The 19,118-nt window shown below is 61.1% G+C and overlaps 1 protein-coding gene across 1 annotated transcript; it reads left to right on the plus strand.

The window, feature by feature from the left end:
* The first annotated feature begins 782 nt into the window (after positions 1 to 782).
* Positions 783 to 19,021, plus strand: Plbd2 (phospholipase B domain containing 2). Its single transcript, XM_005336839.5, has 12 exons — positions 783 to 1,130; positions 7,303 to 7,396; positions 9,110 to 9,268; positions 10,511 to 10,611; positions 10,787 to 11,001; positions 13,441 to 13,538; positions 14,892 to 15,052; positions 15,481 to 15,576; positions 15,767 to 15,838; positions 16,406 to 16,558; positions 16,997 to 17,159; positions 17,359 to 19,021. Exons 1-12 carry the CDS (start codon positions 853 to 855, stop codon positions 17,524 to 17,526), a joined length of 1,758 nt encoding a protein of 585 aa, XP_005336896.2. The 5' UTR covers positions 783 to 852; the 3' UTR covers positions 17,527 to 19,021.
* The last annotated feature ends 97 nt before the right edge of the window (positions 19,022 to 19,118 follow it).

Raw genomic sequence — 19,118 nt, forward strand, 5'->3', positions numbered from 1 at the left:
TATATTGTATTGTTTGGAGAATAATAGCAAGAGAAAAAAATTCGATACATGTGTAATCTGTAGTACACTTTTTTTTGGGAGGGGGGTACTGGAGATTGAACTCAGGGGCTCTCTTACCACTGAGCTGCACCCCTAGCCCTTTTTATTTTTAATTTTGAGGCAGGGGTTTCTTTAAGTTGTTGAGGCTGGTCTCGAACTTGCAATCCTTCTGCCTCAGCCTCCTGAGTGGCTGGGATGACAGGAGTGCGCTACCCCCCCCCCTTTTTTTTCATATCTTTTTTTCATATCTTGGGTTGACTCCCTGGAGGACCGACTGTAATGGTATTCTCATTATGTAGGACAATGTCTTTGTTATTAGGAAAAGCATGTTGCAGCCTGCAGGGTTGACAGGTCACTGTGTCTTCAATTAAGTCTCAAATAATTCAGGGAAACTATATATAGAGAGGTTAATCCGATGTGATCAGATATCAGCAAGTGGTGGCGGGTATAAGACTATTTCTTATCCTTGCAACTTTTCTTGAGGTTTGAAAATTTGCAAAGTAAAGCCCTGAGGCGGAAGTGTGCTACGCCGCATTTTCACAAGAAAGGAGGCGTAGCGAGGGCGGGAGCTGAGGGTTGCTCCGCCCCCTTACAACAGGCCCCGCCCCAACAAGGCCCCGCCCCTAACCCCCAAGACCCAGCCTCTGATCCCAGGCCCCAGCCCCTGACCCCAGGCCCCGCCCCTAACCCAGGCCCCGCCCCTAACCCTAGGATCCGCCCTCCCCGGAAACCGAGGGCCAGGCCCCGCCCCGCGGAGCGCAGTCACGTGATCCAGGCTGCGGCGCGGGGCTCCGCGCGGTCAGGGTGGCCCCGATGTACGGGTCCCCCGGCGGCCGCCTAGCCCGGGCGCTGACGCGGGCCCTGGCGCTGGCCCTGGTGCTGGCTTTGCTGGTCGGGCTGTTCCTGAGCGGCCTGACGGGCGCGATCCCGGTCCCGGGGGACCGCTGGAAGCACCATAGACCGGCACCACCCGCCTCCCGCAGCCGCTCGGTGCTTCTGGACTCCGCGTCGGGCCAGCTGCGCCTGGTGGACGGTCGCCACCCCGAGGCCGTGGCCTGGGCCAACCTCACCAACGCCATCCACGAGACCGGGTAAGGGTTGGCCCGCCCCCGCGCAGGGCCAGCCCCGGGCGCCAGGCCTGCCTGTCCCTGGGGCCGTCCGCCTGCGGGGACAGCGCCGCTGTCTCCCTGGGAGTCACTTCTTCCCTCTAAGGCTGCAGCATCGCCCTCCGGACCAGCTCCCCGGTTGGGAGGGGCTGGTGCAACACCCCTCACCTCACGGGGGCCAGTCACTTGCCTCCAGCCAGTGGTGACAATACTTTTGTCCCCCAGAGGCCACAGTGTCTGCATCTGGAGCAAGTCACGGCTGGTGGGTAATACAGTAACTCCTGTCCCCACTGGAGTCACAGGGATTAGCTCTTTTCTCCAGACTTCAGTTCCCACCACAGAGGCCAGCACCGTGTCCCCAGGCTTGAACTTGGCAGCAGCTTCCAGGGGTCTGTCTAGCTCACACTTGCTTACCTGTGGCTTGCTCCATGGGTGCCGGCCCCCTGCCTCCCTTCCAGAACCAGGACAGCAGGGTGGAGCCTGGTTCTATGCCACTGGGAAAGTAGAAGTTTCCTCAGGTGACATAGATGCAGATAGGACCTCCACTAGGGCTCTGCCCCTCCCCCTGCTGTGTCCTGGTCCCGGGAGGTCCTTAGCCAGATACTGTGGAGCTAAGGGGCTGTGCTTGCAGTCATGACGGCTCTCCTGGTTGCTGGGATGCACTCTGAGGTCTCTCCCCTGGCTCCTCTGCCTGTCTGGGCTCCCATGTCACCATCTGTGGCCCAGATTCTGAAGCCATCCCTGGTTGGGGAGTTGTGTGATGCCCCTCTCAGGCCTGCACAGGGGCTTGTTTGTATTTCCTCCTTCTGGTGCCTGGCCTTAGGGGCAGTAGAGAGGTGAGCAGGCCCCTCTCTAAGTGGGACAGACGGTGCTGGAAGGGAAACCAGATTTGGTGGGAATGGGGACCTCAGAGCCTTGTCAGCTGGCCCAGGTCCTGGATCCAGGTTCTCTGGGGAGTCGCAGGGAACCCTTTGTATGTCCTACCTGGCCACAGCCCAGGGCTCAGACAACGCTGCTCCCTACAGCAGGCATGGCCCCCTCCCACCCGCCCAGTGTCCTGGCATCTGCTGTCCCTTCAGGTGTTAGGGAGACAGGATGCTGAGGACACTCTGTGCTGGTGGCCCCCAGAAGGTTCTGCAGACACAGGAGTTGTTGGGGCTGAGCTGGCAGGGCTCCCGGGAGAGGAGACACAGATGGAGTTGACGTCCGTGGAGGGAACTAGAGCTCTGTGGCTAGCCATGGGGGCCACTGTGACTCTGGGATCTGGTGACCCATTCTCTGATGACTCACACATCATTGGCCTGCTTGGTAGAGCCAAGAGGGCATGCCAGACCTCTGCCTGGATACCAGGAAGGAAGGAGACATGGAAGGACGGCCCAGCATGGAGGAGGCTTCAGCCTCAGGGGGCCCCTTCCATCACGAGTTCGCCAGCAGTGGGGGCTGCAGTGTAGGGGACATTGTACAGGCACGAAACTGAGGTCCTTAGAGACAGCCTCTGGAGACTCAGGGGCAGGATGAAAGAAACACCTCTGGGGCATTCTGCTCCCAGCCCGCAGAATCTCTGATTTCACTGTTTTGGAGAGAGATGCCCCCTGGCCAGGCATGAACCTCCCTTTCTGGGGATTTTGTCTCCCAGGATCCTGGGGTTTCAGGGTAAATTCCCCCCTTTTCGGTTGTATTTGTGCCTGACTTTGTACCTGTGCCCATCACGCAGCCTAGAACCATTTAAGATTCGATGCTTGGAGGTTGGAGATGCTGCTGGTGGCAGTCTGCTGCAGCTGGCTCTGGTGTGGGCCTAGACAGCAGCCCCCTCCGCCTTCGCTGTCCTTCCTCCCTGATCTCATCCCCCCCAGCCAGTGCCTTATCTTCAAGGCTGCTTGGAGTAAATCTCCTTGAGGTGAACGTGCTAAGAAACTATCAAACCAGCCAACATTCCAGGACCCCAGCCAGCGAGAAAAGCCAGCCAGGAGTGTGGACAAGCGGTGTCTTTGGAACGTCATGATAGGCCAGCCTGTGCCATCGTGAGTGACAAGGGAGCGATGACTCCACCAGAGGCATCCCGCGTGCTGGAGCACATCAGGTGGCCACAGGAGGCCTTTGGGACCCCTGCTCGTCCCATGGCTTTTCTACTGTACTGGGGATTGAACGCAGGGGCTCTCGGCCACTGAGTGCCTCCCCAGCCCTTCTTATTTCATCTTGAGACAGTTGCCCTGGAACTACCCTGGACCGTGTGATCCTCGTGTCTCAGCCTTCGGAGTGGCTGGAATTGCAGGTGTGCACCACTGTGCCCGGCCAGCCTGATATGTCCCTCTCCTCACTGGATCCCCCCAGGGCTATGAGTGTCCAGTGCTGATGTTTCCGACTGAGCCTCTAGAGGCTGCCTTGGTTGGAGCCTGGAGTTGTTTTAGAGACATTAGCTGCTCCTGAGATAGAGTCAGTATGGCCCGTAGATCTTCCAGAAGGAGAAATGGTTAAGGAATGCCATTGGGGCTGCTGATGTGTGAATCCTGTCATCAAAGGGCACTAACGACCAGGCAGACACGATCCTGTTGGCTTCCGCCTCTGTTTATCCACGAAGATCAGCAGTTTGAGAAGAAAGCGAGCAGGAAGGACGTGCTCTCTGGAAGGAGGGTGGTTTTCGGAAGTTCGTGCAGTTACTGGAGCGCTCAGACGTTCTCCTGGCCAGTGGCCGGGTCATCTTTCTGAAAGTCGTCAACAGGCCCAGGGCCACCAGGAATTCCAGAGGCTGTTGCCATCGTCCCATGTCACAGATGGGGAAGCTGAGGCTGGAAAGACCGAGCAGGGTGGCAGGAGGCAGAGACTCAGGGTCAGCGTCAGGGTCCATTTCAAGTCCCCGTGGGGGCACTGTCTGTGGTGACCATGACTGAGGCCTCGTCTCGGGGGCGAGGCAGTGCTGGCCTTGCGGGGTCCTGGGAGAAGGGTCTGGAGTGGGATGTGGGGCCCCAGCCAGCCCAGGGGCTCCTCAGCCACAGACGGGCACCTTTCTCACCTGGGTTGCTGCACAAATGCCACCAATTTGGGTTTTCTGAGGCTCAGGACACGTGGCTCCCACGCAGTTGGAACTAGTGGTCACCTTGCAGCAGAGGCAGGAGGAAGTGAGAGCGTCGCTCCCTCAAAGGGCGGTGACGGATGCCCTGTTGTGGCCCGTGGGGCCCAGGAGACAGGGTCTCATCCTCCTGCCCAGCCTGCCCTTCTTTTTAAATGTTTTTGGGATTATTATGAAAGTACTTATTTTAGATATTTTTTCTGTTCTTTTTGCAGTCCGGGGCGGACCTGGGGCTCTGCATGCCTGGGTGGGTGCTCTGCCCCAGCCACCTTCCTCGCCCAGGTTGAATTTTTTTCCCTGGGTAAAAATATTCGCAGTTTTGAAGGGTGGCACGGGGCACGGGAAACGTGGGCCTCCGTTCTCTCTAGAAGAACCTTTTCCAGAATCTTCACTGCAGACACGAACCCCAACACACCTGCACCCGCGTTTGCACACAGGGGTGTGGACACGTGTCCTGTAGCCCCGTTCCCTCCCTCTCCCTGATTTTATCTGACACTGTCCTCCCTCCTCACGTGGCAGTGGCTGCAGGGTCCTGGAAACCAGCTGCGTGGTGGACGGCTGGGCTGGGCCAGGCCCTGGTGAGGGACATGTCGGCAGCTGGCTGTCCTCGGCTTGGGCAGAAGCACTGTGTGCAGGGCCCGCCCTCCCTGGTCCCCACTGGCAGGGCTGTGCGAGGACCTGGTCACAGGCGGAATTCCTGGGCCCTTCCACCTCCAGGGTGGCGGTGCTATGGCCCTGAGTCTGCCTTGAAGCGGCAGCTTCTGGCCATGGTCAGCGGAGGCCGCCCCTGGCCCCAGGTTGCCCAAGGTGCTTGCCTTGAGTGGCTTTGGGGTTTTCTGTGACTCGCTCTGACGCCCCCTGGCCTGCAGCCTCCCGGCTCATGAGGCAGGTCCACTGGGCACCTGATCTTCCTCGCTCACTCAGCCCTCGCCTCCCCAACCCTCACACACTCTCCATGAGACACATTTAGTGAGCAAGTGTCCCCTCTTGGCACGTGCCACACCGTCCTCTGAAGTGGGAGTCACTGTGACCATTTCATGGAGGAGGAAACCAGGGCTTAGGGAGGTAGAGCCTTGTCCCAGAGGCTGGGGGAGGGCTGCTGGGGACCCAGAGGAGTTGGGGACAGGAGCCCAAGCTCTTGTCCTTCACCCTCCTTGAAAGGTGAAACCTTCATTCCTGTCCCTCGAGTCTCTCGGTCATTATCCATCATTGTACGTGAGTCACCAGCCTTGAGGGTCATGTTTCTTGGCTTCCTCTGGTGAGAACGGTGTCCCCTCTGAGCTGAGCCTATGGTGTGTGCCCTTCATCCCGGAAACTCCAGAGGCTGAGGCAGGAGAATCACATGAGCCCAAGAGATGGAGGCCGGCCTGAGCAGCACAGCCAAACCCCTTCCCAAACCAACCAGCCGACAAACAATGCCCCCTCCAGGATTCGGTTGCCCGCCAAGGTAGAGGCTCGGAGCACAGCTCTAGAATCTCAGTCTCTGCTCTGCTACTTACTTGCTGTGTGACCTCAGGAACGTTCAGAGCTTAGGCTTTTTTTTTTTTTTTTTTTTTTAACTTTCCACGTGGCAGTGCCCCTCCTCAGGGCACCAGGTCAGCACTGTCTTTCTTTCCTGATTGTGATAGTTCCCCTGTGGGGTCCTTATCTGTTCTCATGTCCCCACCATGAGCTTCTTGGAGCCAGGACTGAATGTCACTCATCTTTGCCTGAAGGTGTTGGGCATGGGTATTTTGAGTGTTTTCCTAGCCATTCCTGTCCTGGAGCTGTCTGGTGGCCTTTCAGTCAACTCCCCTGAGACAGTCCTGTGTGAACCCTTACGCTCTGTTCTGTGGTGCTTGGGCGGAGCCCAGGGCCTCGAGGGTCTGGTCAGCGCCTGCTCCGGCTGCTCCCAGTCCTCTGCTCTCCTTGTCTCGTGGGCTTCTCAAGTTTCTTTAGGACCTTTAACCCTGTGCACCCCTACCCCAGCACCTCGGCCAGGCCTATGATCCCAGGGACTTGGGAGGCTGAGGCAGGAGGATCCCAAGTTCAAGGCCTGCTTGGGTAATTGACTGAGCCGTCTCTGAATTTTAAGAAAGGGCTGAGGCTGTAGCTCGGTGGCAGAGTGCCTCAGTTCCCAGTACTACAATAAATAAGTAAATAGAGAAAGAGAGGTTCCCCTAGTTATAAAGGTGACATGGTTATGCTAGGAGTCATTTTAGATGAGGGAATGGGGGCTGGAGGTGTGGCTCGGGAGTGGGGTTCTTGGGTTTTGACCCCAGTACAGCAAAATAGAGGGAAAGGAAACCCCGGGTTGTGGGCCTGCAGGAGTGTTCAGCACAGAGAGGGAGTGACCCACCATGGGTGGTGCCCGGGGGCTGGGCCCTGTGCCCATCTTCCTAGCTGGAACCTGCCTCCTCCCAAGGCTCTTGGGTGACCTAGAGCGAGCCAGAGGAGCAGGACCCAGCCTGCCTGGAGCCATCCTGCCTCCGCTTCTGGTACTCTGCACTAGCTAGTGCTGGGCACCAGTCTGTGTAACAAACTAGCCCCCAGGCCCAGGGCTTAGGCCAACAGCCCCTGGCCCCCACGGGTCAGGGGCCACCTGCTTCGTGCTACAGGCACGGTCTGCTTATGTTTCATATTTCTTGAACGAGCCAGCTGGCCAGGACGTATGCCACAGTGGCAGGGACAGAGGCAGCAAAGGGCAAGTGGAAACACGGGATCCTCCTGAAGGCTAACCCTGTCATTGCCCAACATGTCCCATTGGCTAGAGCAAGCCATTCGGCATGACGGAGCCCAGGTCCAGGGATGCCTGGCTCCAGGCCACAGGGTGTCTGCCGCAGTCCCGTGTGACTGTGTTTTACTTTCTTCCCGGTGGCTGAGGCCACGCGGCCTGTCTTGAGGACTGTGGGGTTGTCATGAGGGAACGGTGGCTTAACAAGTGCCACGGGGCGAGACCCTTGCCGGGCACCGGGGAAGTTGATGGGCTGTTGTTGGCCAGGAGCTGTTTGTCCATCCTGTTAGAATCACAGCTGGACATGGCCGCATCTGGCTGCGGGCAGCTTTGCAGGGTCCCTGCCACCAACCAGTGTCCCCACCTTCCCTCCCCAGGTGGGCCTTCCTGGAGCTGGGCACAAGTGGCAGCTACAATGACAGCCTGCAGGCCTATGCGGCCGGCGTGGTGGAGGCCTCCGTGTCCGAGGAGGTAAGGCCACGCTGGGCCTGGGTCCTGGCTGCCCTGACCCTGCCCAGCCAGTGTCACCTGGGGCTGAGTCACTGTGTATTCTTTGACACCTAGAGAGAAATACGTGACATAGCGCCAATTTCCACAGCCCGATCATACAGTGGACACCGATCGTCGCTCAGGAGCGGCCCGTGCCATCCGAGCCCAGCCCGCGGTTCTGAGTGCCCGCTGCCATACTCTGTCCCCCTTGCCTTGTGGAGACACTGCCCACACCATGACACTCACTGTTTAGAAACGTACAGTTGGTTGGCTGGCCGTGCAGAGAACGGCTCAGAAGGACACAGGGAGGGGCGGGGTGCTGGCCAGGCCGTGCAGGGTGAGCAGGACATGGGTCAGGGTGTGTTCCAGTGGGACGGTGACAGGCCAGGTCCCTGGGCCACCAGCCCTGTGCCTCCTCCCTACCTGGGCTGCCTCCGCCAGGAGGTGGGCGTGCGGGCTGCACATCACTGCAGCAGAACACCTGGGCCAGGTTATTCCCAAGCCTTGGGAGGCTGAGGCAGGAGGGTTGCGAGTTCCGGGCCAGCCTCAGCAGCTTAGTCCTTCTCTCAGAAATAATGATACTAGGGCCTGGGGCTCAGAGGCAGAGCGTGAGGCCCTGGGTTCAACCCTCAGCACCACATAAAGTAAAATAAAGACACATATCCACCTAAAATATTATAAAAATAAAATATTTTAAAAATAAATAAAAAGGACTGGTGACGTCGCTCATGGTACTCCTGGGTTCCATCCTCAGTACCATAAATAAATGAATAAGTAAGTAAATAAATCATACTAAAGTTGGTAACTATGAAGCTAACAGGTGGTGGGGGACTGAGGGGAGGCTCCGAGGTGGAGTGTGCCTAGGTGGGCAAGAGGTGAGAAAGGTTTATGTGCTGGCTTACGAGGCCAGAGCATCCATCCCCCACTGGGCAGGCCCAGTGTGACTGGCCCAGGAGGGGTCTGAGGGCCATGGCAGGTGCCTGGGGGCTGTGGCAGGTGCAGTGAGCACAGGTTGCCCACTTGGAAGCCGGAGGCGGACAAGGAAGAGGAAAGCCCTGGCCCCGGGGTCCCCTTTAAGGACATTCCCCAGAAACCTAAGCCTCTCGCTAGGCCCTGCCTCCTGCAGGCTCCACCCCCCAGCAGCCCCTGGGGGTCAAGCCTTGGGGACCTCCAGCTTCCAGACCACAGGAGCAGAGATGGCGGCCACAGCGCCTTCCTCACGGAGCCCTGAGGTTGGAGCAGGCTTGTGAGCATGGCCATGGGCACCCAGCCACCCGAGAGCCATAAGGCTGGCAGACCTCGGCCGTGGGGTTGGCGGGGTGGACTGGTCACTGTGGCTGGCTGGACTGGTCTTGGCTGGCTCGTGGAGCTCCTGTAGTATGCCGCAGGTCATTCACTGTCCAGGGCTCAGCGCTGCATCGGCTGGGGTGACAGGCAGCGCCGGGTTCAGGGTCCCCACCATCAGGGGAGCCCAGGCCTTCCTGAGGCTCGCCACAGCATCCGCCAAGAGGGGGCTGCATTGTCCCCTACTGTGGCCTCGGTGCTGGGGACAGAGGAGCTGCTCAGAACAGGAGGCAGATGGCTGGGTCCCCAGGTGCTCTAGGCTCTGCCCACTGAAGCCCCCGGAGGGCCGGGCCATGGGAGGACGGGCCCCTAGGCTGGAGCCTGCGGCCCCTCAGCGCCTGCTCCCCGCAGCTCATCTACATGCACTGGATGAACACCGTGGTCAACTACTGCGGCCCCTTCGAGTACGAGGTCGGCTACTGCGAGAAGCTCAAGCACTTCCTGGAGGCCAACCTCGAGTGGATGCAGCGGGAGATGCAGTGGGACCAGGACTCCGGGTACTGGCACCAGGTGGGCCTGCCAGGCTCTGCGCTCCAGGGCCAGCCCAGCTGCCCACCCAGCCTTTTGAGTCCCCCCTACCTGGCCCCCGTCCCCCCATCTGTCCCACTCTACCTGTCTGTCCTTCCGTCGTTCCCTTGATGGTGCGCCTGCTGTCTGTCCTGGCCCCCTGTCCAGCCCAGCCTGCTTTTCTCCCGTCAAAGAAGTGGAGACCTGGTTCGTGGCCAGCACCTTGTTCTCCTTCACATGAGGAGGCTCTGGGCAGGGTGATAGTGTTGGGGATGGTGACAGCAGCAGGAGGAGGCAGGCGGGGAGGCTGAGCACCCAGGCAGGCTGGGCACAGGGACCTTCTCCTTCCCGAGAGCTGCTGGGCAGGCAGCTCACGGAGAGGGCAAGGCCAGGGGGCACCTGCCCTGCTGGCTGCTGGCCACATCCTCAGTACAGTCAGTACACGGTGGCTTCCCTAGAAAACCGCCAGGGGGCAGCCCTCTGTAACGAGTCCATCCGGACTGTTTCCACAGACTGTGGGCCTCTTTTGCACCATGTCCCTCTCTCAGCTTCTCAGTGTCCACCCACCTGCTGGACTGCTAGGATGGCTCCTGTGCCTACCCACCCACCCCAGCCCTTCGCTCCCGACCCTCTGTCAGTCTGTCCATCCATCTGTTCATCTTCCCTCCACTTTACCCACCTCTCTGTGCATCTGTCACCCATCCACTCACCTCTCATCTGTCCACCTGTCCATCACCCATATGCTCCCTCCTCCAGCCATTCAGCCCTCGTCCATCCATCCATCCGTCCTCTCCTCATTCATCTGTCTGTCCGCCGTCCATCCGTCTTGCCTGTGCTTGCTGAGGGCCTGGGGAGTGCTCACACATGCCAGGTCCCGTGAGGCCGGTGGTTGTGGTGCTCATGGTCACAGGTGCTCTTGATCATGGGGTGCTGAGGCAGAGCTGCCCAGAGAGGAACCTTGGCCGCTGGGGCCAGGTTTCCTGAGGCAGCAACTCTAAGCTTGGAGTAGGGACAGTGGCCGTGGGATGGGGGATGGGAGGCTTCCTGCAAGAGGTGGCTTTTAAGTTGGGCTTTTAAGCAGGGGTGATGTGGGGTGCACCAGGTGTGGACATCATCAGTTCATGGGGGCAGGAGAGGGCCTGGCAGGGAGGGGCAGGGCTGTCCTCTTCTGCTCTGGCTGCAGCCCAGGCTGGCCCCACTGCAGGGGTGTGGGCCTCACCTCCCTGCACCCATCCTCGCCCCCAGGTGCGGCTGACCTTGCTGCAGCTGAAGGGCCTGGAGGACAGCTATGAAGGCCGTGTGTCCTTCCCAACTGGGAAGTTCACCATCAAGCCCCTGGGGTTCCTGTAAGTGCCCTCAGGTGCGCAGGGTGGGGAAGGGCACGCCTCACAGATGACAGGTCCCTCGCCAGCTCGGCCCTTCTCGTTTCACAGCCTCGGGCTGGCCGGCTGACCTCCAGAGCCTTGGCTGGCCAGTGAGGGGCGCATCAGGCTGCTCACCTCCTGCCCCGTCTTTCCTCAGCCTGTTGCAGATCTCTGGGGACCTGGAAGATCTAGAGCCCGCCCTGAACAAGACCAGGACCAGGGCCGTCCTTGGCTCAGGGTCCTGCTCTGCCCTCATCAAGCTGCTGCCCGGCCAGCGTGACCTCCTGGTAGCCCACAACACCTGGAACTCCTACCAGCACATGCTACGCATCATCAAGAAGTACACGTTCCAGTTCCGGGAGGGCCCCCACGGTAGGTGGGCGCCTCTGTGTGCGTGAGCACCTGCCTGGGCGGGGCGCAGGAGGGGCGGGGCGCAGGAGGGGCGGGGCGCAGGAGGGGCGGGGCGCAGGAGGGGCGGGGCGCAGGAGGGGCGGGGCGCACGAGGGGCGGGGCGCACGAGGGGCGGGGCGCACGAGGGCGGGGCGCACGAGGGGCGGGGCGCACGAGGGGCGGGGCGCACGAGGGGCGGGGCGCACGAGGGGCGGGGCGCACGAGGAGGGCTTTGGCAGACCCTGCCATACACACAGGGTCACCAGGGGCAGTTCCAAGAGCGCATCTTGGGATTTTTTTTATTTGATTTTTCAGTGCTGGAGGTTGAGCCACGGCCCTGTTCATACTAGGCAGGGGCTCCCCACCCCCAGCCCTTTTATTTTTTGAGACAGAATCTGGCTAAGGTGCTGAGGCTGGCCTTGAACTTGTGATCCTCTTGCCTCAGCCTCCTGAGATCCTAGGATGACAGGCGGGCACCACTGTGCCCTGCTAGCCCCGTTCAATTTTAAATAATTTCTTTAAAGTCATAGAATGTCAGAAAACTTCGTAGAACATGCTCGCTTCAATATCCCTCAGTTCTGAGAACACGTGGTTATGTTTTTTTTTGCTTTCCTAGATTTGAAAACAAGGTGATTTGATTTTCTGTTGTGCTTCACTTTATTCTGTGAGCAAGAGGTGAGCTCAGCTGCCCCAGATGAGGGCTGGGGCTCCTGTCCCCCGCCTGGGCCAAGGCTGTGGTCGGTCACAGTATGGTTTGGATAGGGCTGGACTTGTGGGGGTGCGTTTTGTATATGTATCTGTTCTAAAATTAATAGATGGTTGTTTAAGAGAAGCCTGAGGCCGGGGTGCATCGGGTGGACACCCTAGGGAGCTCCGCATCCCCCCACCTCACAATTGGCCGTACACCTGTGCTGTTTGTCGCAGTGATGGATGGGGATCCATACATTGGTTCTCATCGGGGCATTGGGCAGTTTTATGGGCTTGACACGTGCCTGGGGACACATGCCTACCCCTGGGCCATTGTACATACCTGTTTCACTGCCCTGAAGTGTCTGCTGACCCGACACTGCCACAGGTAGTCCCGCACCCACAGCCTGTGCGCCTCCTCCTGTAGCTGGGCCCGCCAGGAGTGGACCAGCGGGGCAGAGCCGAGAAGTGGGAGTGGGCAAGCCCTGGCCCGAGCAGCGGGGCCTAAAATGTGGGTTACGGGGTCAGACTCAGCAGACCAGCTCCACCACCGGCCACGAGGGCGTCTGCCACGGCATGGCCCCAGGGGGCTCACTGTTCTCATCAAGCTTGCCTTCTGACTGGAGATAGTGACTCCCAGGCTGGACTCCTGGCGTGACTTCATTGATGCGCACTGTAGCTGTGCACTGGGAGAGGGAGCATGGCTGGGTTTGCACAGACGCCTGTGGCCGTGCGGCCTCCTGCAGCCACATAGGACCCCTCCACTGCCCAGGACGCTCCCCAGGTCCCCGAGATTGTCCCTCGCTGCCCTCCCAAGGCAGCCACTGTTCTGACTCCTTTCTTATTAGGTTAGTTTGTGTGTTCTAGAACTTTATTTAAGCCCTTAACCAGTTTATTTAAAACTTCTCGTTGTAGTTTTATTTTTATTGAAATTTTTTTATTGAGGCAAAAATCATAATGTAAACCCAACCATCTTCAAGTGCACCATCCTTTCCAAAACATTTTCCTTGCCCCTGGCAGGAGACCCTATGCCCACCAGGCAGCCGGTCTCCATGTGTGACCTTCCTGGGGCTGGCTTCTTTCCCGCAGTGTGATGGTCTCCAGGCTCGGCCACATTGTGGCGGGTGTTGGTGCTCTGGTCCTCTTTGTGGCTGAGTAGTACTCCATGGTGTGGGTGGCCCGTGGCTCCCCCACCCACCAGCTGGTGGACACTAGGTCGTTGCCACCTGTCGACCCCTGTACTGCTTCTAACAGTTGACTTATGGGGACTCTGAGCTTGTGACTTGAATCCTTACAGCCCCCTGGATGGGGCAGCAGGGGGATCTTCCCATTTTGCAGGGAAGGAAACTGAGGCTCAGAGAGGCTGAATGACTTGTCCCAGGGAAACTCAGCATCTCCTTTCTGGGTCTGGCCCTCTTAATGGCCACCCTCTTACAATTAAAAAGCAAGGTGCCAGTAAACAAAGTGCACACACAGAGAAAGGCATAAACATGTTTGTCACTGGTGGATTTTGCTGCTTGCTCTTACTAGTTTCTTACGGTGTTAGGGTGGAGCCCAGGCCTCCTGCGCTAGGCGAGCCTCCACCGTGAGCTCCTGCCCAGCCCACGTGTGCATTCTATATCAGTCTCCTCATTTGCTAAAGGACAGAAGCGACTGGGTGGGAGCGGCTTGCTCCCCTTGAGACCTACGTCCCTGCAGGGCCTGCCTGACTGGCGCCCGCCACTCTCTCCCCAGAGGACGCCCTCCTGGTTCCTGGGAATCAGATGGTCTTCTCATCCTACCCCGGCACTATCTTCTCCTGTGACGACTTCTACATCCTGGGCAGCCAGCTGGTGAGTCGCACCAGCCACCTGTGTCCCCTCCCTGGGGGTGTGTCTCACTGTGTCTCACCACTGAGCTGGGACAGGAGGTGTGCGCTTGGATGTGGTGACCAGTGACCGAGCTGCGCCCTGTGGCTGGGCCCCAGTGAGAGCGGGAGGGTAGGGTGGCTACAGCCCTGCCTGCGCCCCAGGTCCTGGCTCCTCCTCCCGTGCTGCTGGCTGGCCCCTCATCAGGGCTTGTTAAATGTGGGTCCCCAAAGCCTGCACTGGGCTGGACTGTGTGGGGGCCCAGTCCTCATGAGCCACTGGTCCTGGGACCCAGGTCCTTGGGAGCCTCTGGTCCTGGGGACCCTGGAGATGCCCTTGACCTTGGTGACCTGGTTTGCTTTTCCGGCGGAGGTTCACCCCCACTGTCCTTGTCCCCCCTCGTCTTGCTCTCTGTGGGCGAAGCCCCCGCAGCCCGGCGGGTTTCTGAATAGCTGTTGTTGGTGGTGAGCTGTTTGTGCTGTCTCCCTGGCTGGCGCCCAGCCCTGTTTAGAAATCTGTCCCTGGCACCTCTCGCCAAGGCTCGCGCCTGGATTGCCAGGGCAACCGTCCAGGAGAGAGTTTTCTGAGGCACCCTTGGGGCCCAGGTGCCAGTCCTGGGAGGGCAGGCGGGGACTTCTGGCTTCCTCCAGGCCGGCTCTGAGTGTGGGAAGGGCCTGGAGGGCGGTGGTCTGTTTCTTTGTCCTGGTCCTGGCAGTGGCACTGGGGTGCTCCACCTGAGCCACATCCCCAGCCCTTTTTACTTATTTATTTCCTCAAGCGTGAGGTCCTCCTACCTCGGCCTCCTGAGTCTCTGGGATTCCATAGCGACATGAGTTTTATTTTTAACCACCAAGAAGAAGGCGCTGTTTACAGAACAAGCAGAAGATGGAGCAGGGTCCCTGGAGAGGGGCAGGGTGGGCATCTGCCCTTGGCTCCAGAACGGGCTGAGACAGGCCGAGGATTCTCTGTTGCACGGCCCCCCGGGCTCTGGGCCTGGGTCCAGGTTCATGGCCTCAGGCCATCAGCCTTCCCTGAGGCTGGCCTGGGAATGGGGCACTGTCTCAGGGAGAGCTGACCACTTGGTGAGGGGTCCGCAGGAGCAGCACTTTGGGATTCCTGGGCTGGCCCGGCTCCTCAGCCTGACTCCCCAGCCTGACTCCCCAGCGCAGGTAGGAAGAAGCAGCAGGGCTGGGGATCTGGCTAGGGCAGAGCTGTGGGACTGCCCAGGCCCTGCCCAGGCTCAGGCCCCGTCTTGCGCATCTGTAGACCAGGGACTGCTATTGCCCAAGGCCAGGGTCCCTGCAGCCCTGCCCCTGAGGCGGCCCCTGTGCCCCCCAGGTGGCGCTGGAGACCACCATCGGCAACAGGAACGCAGCCCTGTGGAAGTATGTGCAGCCCGAGGGCTGCGTGCTGGAGTGGATCCGCAACCTGGTGGCCAACCGCCTGGCCCTGGACGGAGCCATCTGGACAGACGTCTTCAAGAGGTTCAACAGTGGCACGTGAGTGGCTCTGGGCCATGGCCCCACCCTGGACACAGCCCTCCTGCCACAGACCCCAGGGACCTAGGGGCTGGCAGGTGCTAGAGGCCTCTCCTGTTCTGCACCTGGAGGCCAGGGAGGCTGAGGCTTAGGAAGGGAAGGACACGCCCCCCACAGGCTCCTGGCTCAGGGAGGGGCCCTGGGAGCAGGGCAGGAAGGGCTCTGGAAAGGGGGCACGTGGGTGGCCTGGAGTGCAGACATGGCAGAGGAACTGGCCTTTGTCCTGACGGGTAGCTGAGGGCCGTTCCCAGTAGGCCAGCAGCAGGGGCCTGAGCGCCTGTGGGTACCTGCCTCACTGCAGTGCCAGGGTGAGGGCCAGTAGCCCCTGGGGGCTGGGCAGGGGCTAGGCGGGTGGCCCAGGCCGCTCAGTCCCCTGCTGGGCCCTCCAGGTACAACAACCAGTGGATGATCGTGGACTACAAGGCCTTTGTCCCCGGACAGACCAGCCCAGGGGGCAGGGTGCTCACGGTCCTGGAGCAGCTCCCGTGAGTACCTCTGGGTGGAGGCCCCGCCTGGGTGGAGGCCCTGGTGGCGAGCCTTGTGGGAGGGCTGGGGTCCCTGAGATGGGAGGGGCGGCTGGTGCAGCCAGGTTGGTCCCTGCAGGCAGGGGGCCAGGGCCCTGAGCCAGGCCTGCTCTGGGACCCCTCCTGACGGCCTCCATTCTGTCCTGCCCAGGGGCCTGGTGGTGGTGGCTGACAAGACCTCGGACCTCTACGAAATGACCTACTGGGCCAGCTACAACATCCCGTAGGTGCCCCGCCCGCTCTCCTCCGCTTACCCGCGCCCCAGGCGCCAGGGCCAGGCCCTCCCCCTCCCTAGTGGTGTTAGCGCCACAGCAGGAACCAGGCAGGTCCTGAGGGCTTTGCGGTATAGTTACGTGACCTGGTCAGCAGCGTGTGAGCTGTACCCGACTCCCTGTGTGGCACCCATCAAAGGGTGCTGTGGGGTGGCCCAACCCAGGTGTGTGCCCAAGCTGGGTGACAGCTGCCACTCCCAGCACTCACTGCTTCGGTTGGTCCTGGTGACCCCGGGCCTGGGGGCCATCATCTCTGGTTTCAGGGGTGCAGAACCCAAGGCTCCGGGACGGCGCCCGCCCTCGCAGGCTGCAGAACTGGGTGGTGGGGCCAGGGTCCCAGCCATGACTGTGGCACCCCAGCCCGGCCACCCTGCCAGCCACCCAGAGCAGAGCCGTCCCCTCTGGGTCCCGGCTCCTGGGTCGTCATGACTGCTCTGGAGTGACCGCCTGCCTCCTCCTGGCCCGTGGCCCTGCCTCGTGCGGTCACTGGAGTCATGGTGACTCTCTTTGTCCCGCAGGGCCTTTGAGACAGTGTTCAATGCCAGTGGGCTGCAGGCGCTGGTGGCCCAGTACGGGAACTGGTTTTCCTATGACAAGAACCCCCGCGCCCAGATCTTCCAGCGGAACCAGTCCCTGGTGAGGGACATGGACTCTATGATCCGGCTGATGAGGTGGGCCAGGGGCGGGTCAGGGGAGCCTCCCGGGGTCACACCTCAGGACAGGCTGGGCTGGGCCAGTGGTCACAGTGCTTGCCAGCAGCAATTTGGTGGCCCCGACCTGGGCCTGTGGCTGCCTGCAGATGCCTGGGCCCTGGGCCGTGACCTGTGCTGGGACAGGCGTGGTGCTGGGACAGGCGTGGCACTGGGAGGTGCAGGCAGACCTCCCGACCGCCCGCCTCAGGGCACCCTGTCCCTGGGGCTGCCAAACCCTCAGAGGGCCCGGACTGATGCAGACAGGTGGCTCAGGCACCAGAGTCCCAGGGACGAGACCAGGCAGGCCTGGCTCCCCGGGGGGTGGGGGTGGGGGGCTGCGCGAGGCCCCAGGAGCCCAGGGGCCGGCAGTGGGAGGAGCGGGCTTAAGACCAGGCCTCGCGGGGACCTATCCCCCAGGTACAACAACTTCCTGCACGACCCCCTCTCGCTGTGTGAGGCCTGCAGCCCCCAGCCCAACGGGGAGAACGCCATCTCCGCCCGCTCCGACCTCAACCCCGCCAACGGCTCCTATCCATTCCAGGCCCTGCACCAGCGCTTGCACGGGGGCATCGACGTGAAGGTGTGCGGCCCTGGGGCTGGACGGGCCTGGGGAGGGGTGGAGGCTGGGGGGCAGCAGCGGATGGGGTCAGGCTTGGCTCTGGGCTGCGATCGAGGTGACAACCCATTTAGGCTCAAGGTTAGGGTCGGGCTGGGGCTGGGGCTGGGGCTGGGGCTGGAGCTGCCCAGCGCCCAGGCTCAGCCACGTGCTCTGCCCCCAGGTGACCAACATGTCCCTGGTGAAGGTGCTGGGCCTGCTGGCCGCCAGCGGGCCCACGTGGGACCAGGTGCCGCCCTTCCAGTGGAGCACCTCACCCTTCAGTGACAAGCTGCACATGGGCCACCCTGACCTCTGGAAGTTCCCGCCCCTGAAGGTCTCCTGGGGCTGAGCCCGTCGCCTGCTGCCCCTGTCCTGCTGGCCCATAGGCACCCGCTGCCCCCGACCTGCCACATCCCTGCCACTATGCCCCACTGCCCCCAAGCTGGGCTGGGGCTGTCTGGGTCACTCCTGTCCTGGGGTCTCTTTCAAGGGCTGGGCACAGACCCGAGGGACTCAGAAAGACTCAGGGTCCCCACAAAGTGGGTGGCAGCCCCTGTGCCATCTCCTTTCTGCAGCTCCCTCCCTTCCTCCCGCTTCTGTCTCTGCCACCTCGGGGACTGTCCTTGTGCTCTGTCCACCTGAAGCTGAGGGAGAGTCCTGGGCTGCGGCCCTAGACCTCTACTGGGCCGGGAAGCCTGTTCCAGCCCAGCCTCCAGCCTCCTGCCTCCTGAGCGGCCTGGGGCTGGTGAGGGGCAGCCCTGGGGTCTAGGCACATCTCTGGCTGGTGTCGCTGCCCCAGGCCACAGCCCCTGCCTCCCACCCCTCGCCTGCTCCCTGGACAGCTTCCTCAAAGATAGAAACTTGAAACAAAACCAAAGTTTCTGGCCACTGGCGGCTGGAGGGTCTCGAGTGCCCTCTGTCCCCATGCAGGTGGGAGTGTAGCCCCGCGCTCCTGCCTGGTGTCCACCCCTCTCGGGCCAGGGGAGGCGGACTGCAGGCTGTGCCGCCATTAAACTAGAGAGGCGGTGGCTGCTGTGCCGCTTGGGTCGCAGGCGGCACCTCCCTCCCTGGCCTGGGCCCTGCAGCGTCCACCGTGCAGCCTGCTCATCCTCCATCTGTCCGTCCAGTCACTCACATGCCAGCCCACCTGCCCCTGTCCTTCCTCACGGCCATCCCTTTGTCCCTCCCTCCTGTGCAGCCATCAGAAAGGACCTGTTGTCACCCCCACAGTGGGTGGTGCCACCTCTGTCCCCCTCTTCTTCTCTGCATCTGCTTCCCTCTCTGTTCATCCGTGCCTCCTTGGGGACTCCGTCTATCCCATGCCCTGTCCCCCCTGAAGGCCTCCACCTTGCACCTCTAGCCGTCTGTCCACATGTCCAGCCGTCCCAGGCGCCTTAGGAGCACCTGCTGTGTGCGGGTCCTTCCTGAGCCCTGCTGTGGGGCACAGACCAGTGCGGACAGCTCTCCCATCTGACCTCGTGTGGCCCGCCTGTGACAAGACTCCTGTGTTCCCCGCCCGGGGACGGACAGGGACAGCGTGCAGCCCCAGAGTTTCACCCCTGGGTTCGTCCTGGGCCCACTATGCTGGCTGTAGACTCCCCTCTGAGCCCCGGCCACCTCTCTGTAAAGCAGGCAGTGACGTGTCCCTGGACTGTGACCAGGGTCCCTGCATGGGCCCTCGCACTTCACATTACCAACCCCTGCTGACCCTCAGCACCGCGGGAGGCCCCGGCACCTTAAAGGGGAAGGTCCACAAGGCTCCCCGCTCCGTGAAGCTCGCCCCCAGGATGGAGACACAGCCGCTCGGGGAGAATAAAGCGCAGTGAGGCTGATCCGCCTTCTAACTGGCCTCCCGGTCCCTGTGTGTGGCCGTCCACATCGTGGGTCTCCTGCCCAGTACTGGGTGTTCTACCCCCAGCTGCTTTCCCAGCCCTTTAAGTT

The sequence above is a fragment of the Ictidomys tridecemlineatus genome, chromosome 2, assembly GCF_052094955.1.
Source record: "Ictidomys tridecemlineatus isolate mIctTri1 chromosome 2, mIctTri1.hap1, whole genome shotgun sequence".
Lineage (NCBI taxonomy): Eukaryota > Metazoa > Chordata > Mammalia > Rodentia > Sciuridae > Ictidomys > Ictidomys tridecemlineatus.

Coding starts and splice junctions, on each gene's coding strand:
- Plbd2 (XM_005336839.5), top strand. CDS start 853: ATGTACGGGTCCCCCGGCGGCCGCCTAGCCCGGGCGCTGACGCGGGCC. Junction 13,539..14,891: donor ACATCCTGGGCAGCCAGCTG/GTGAGTCGCACC, acceptor TGTGCCCCCCAG/GTGGCGCTGGAGACCACCAT. Junction 15,839..16,405: donor TGGGCCAGCTACAACATCCC/GTAGGTGCCCCG, acceptor TTTGTCCCGCAG/GGCCTTTGAGACAGTGTTCA.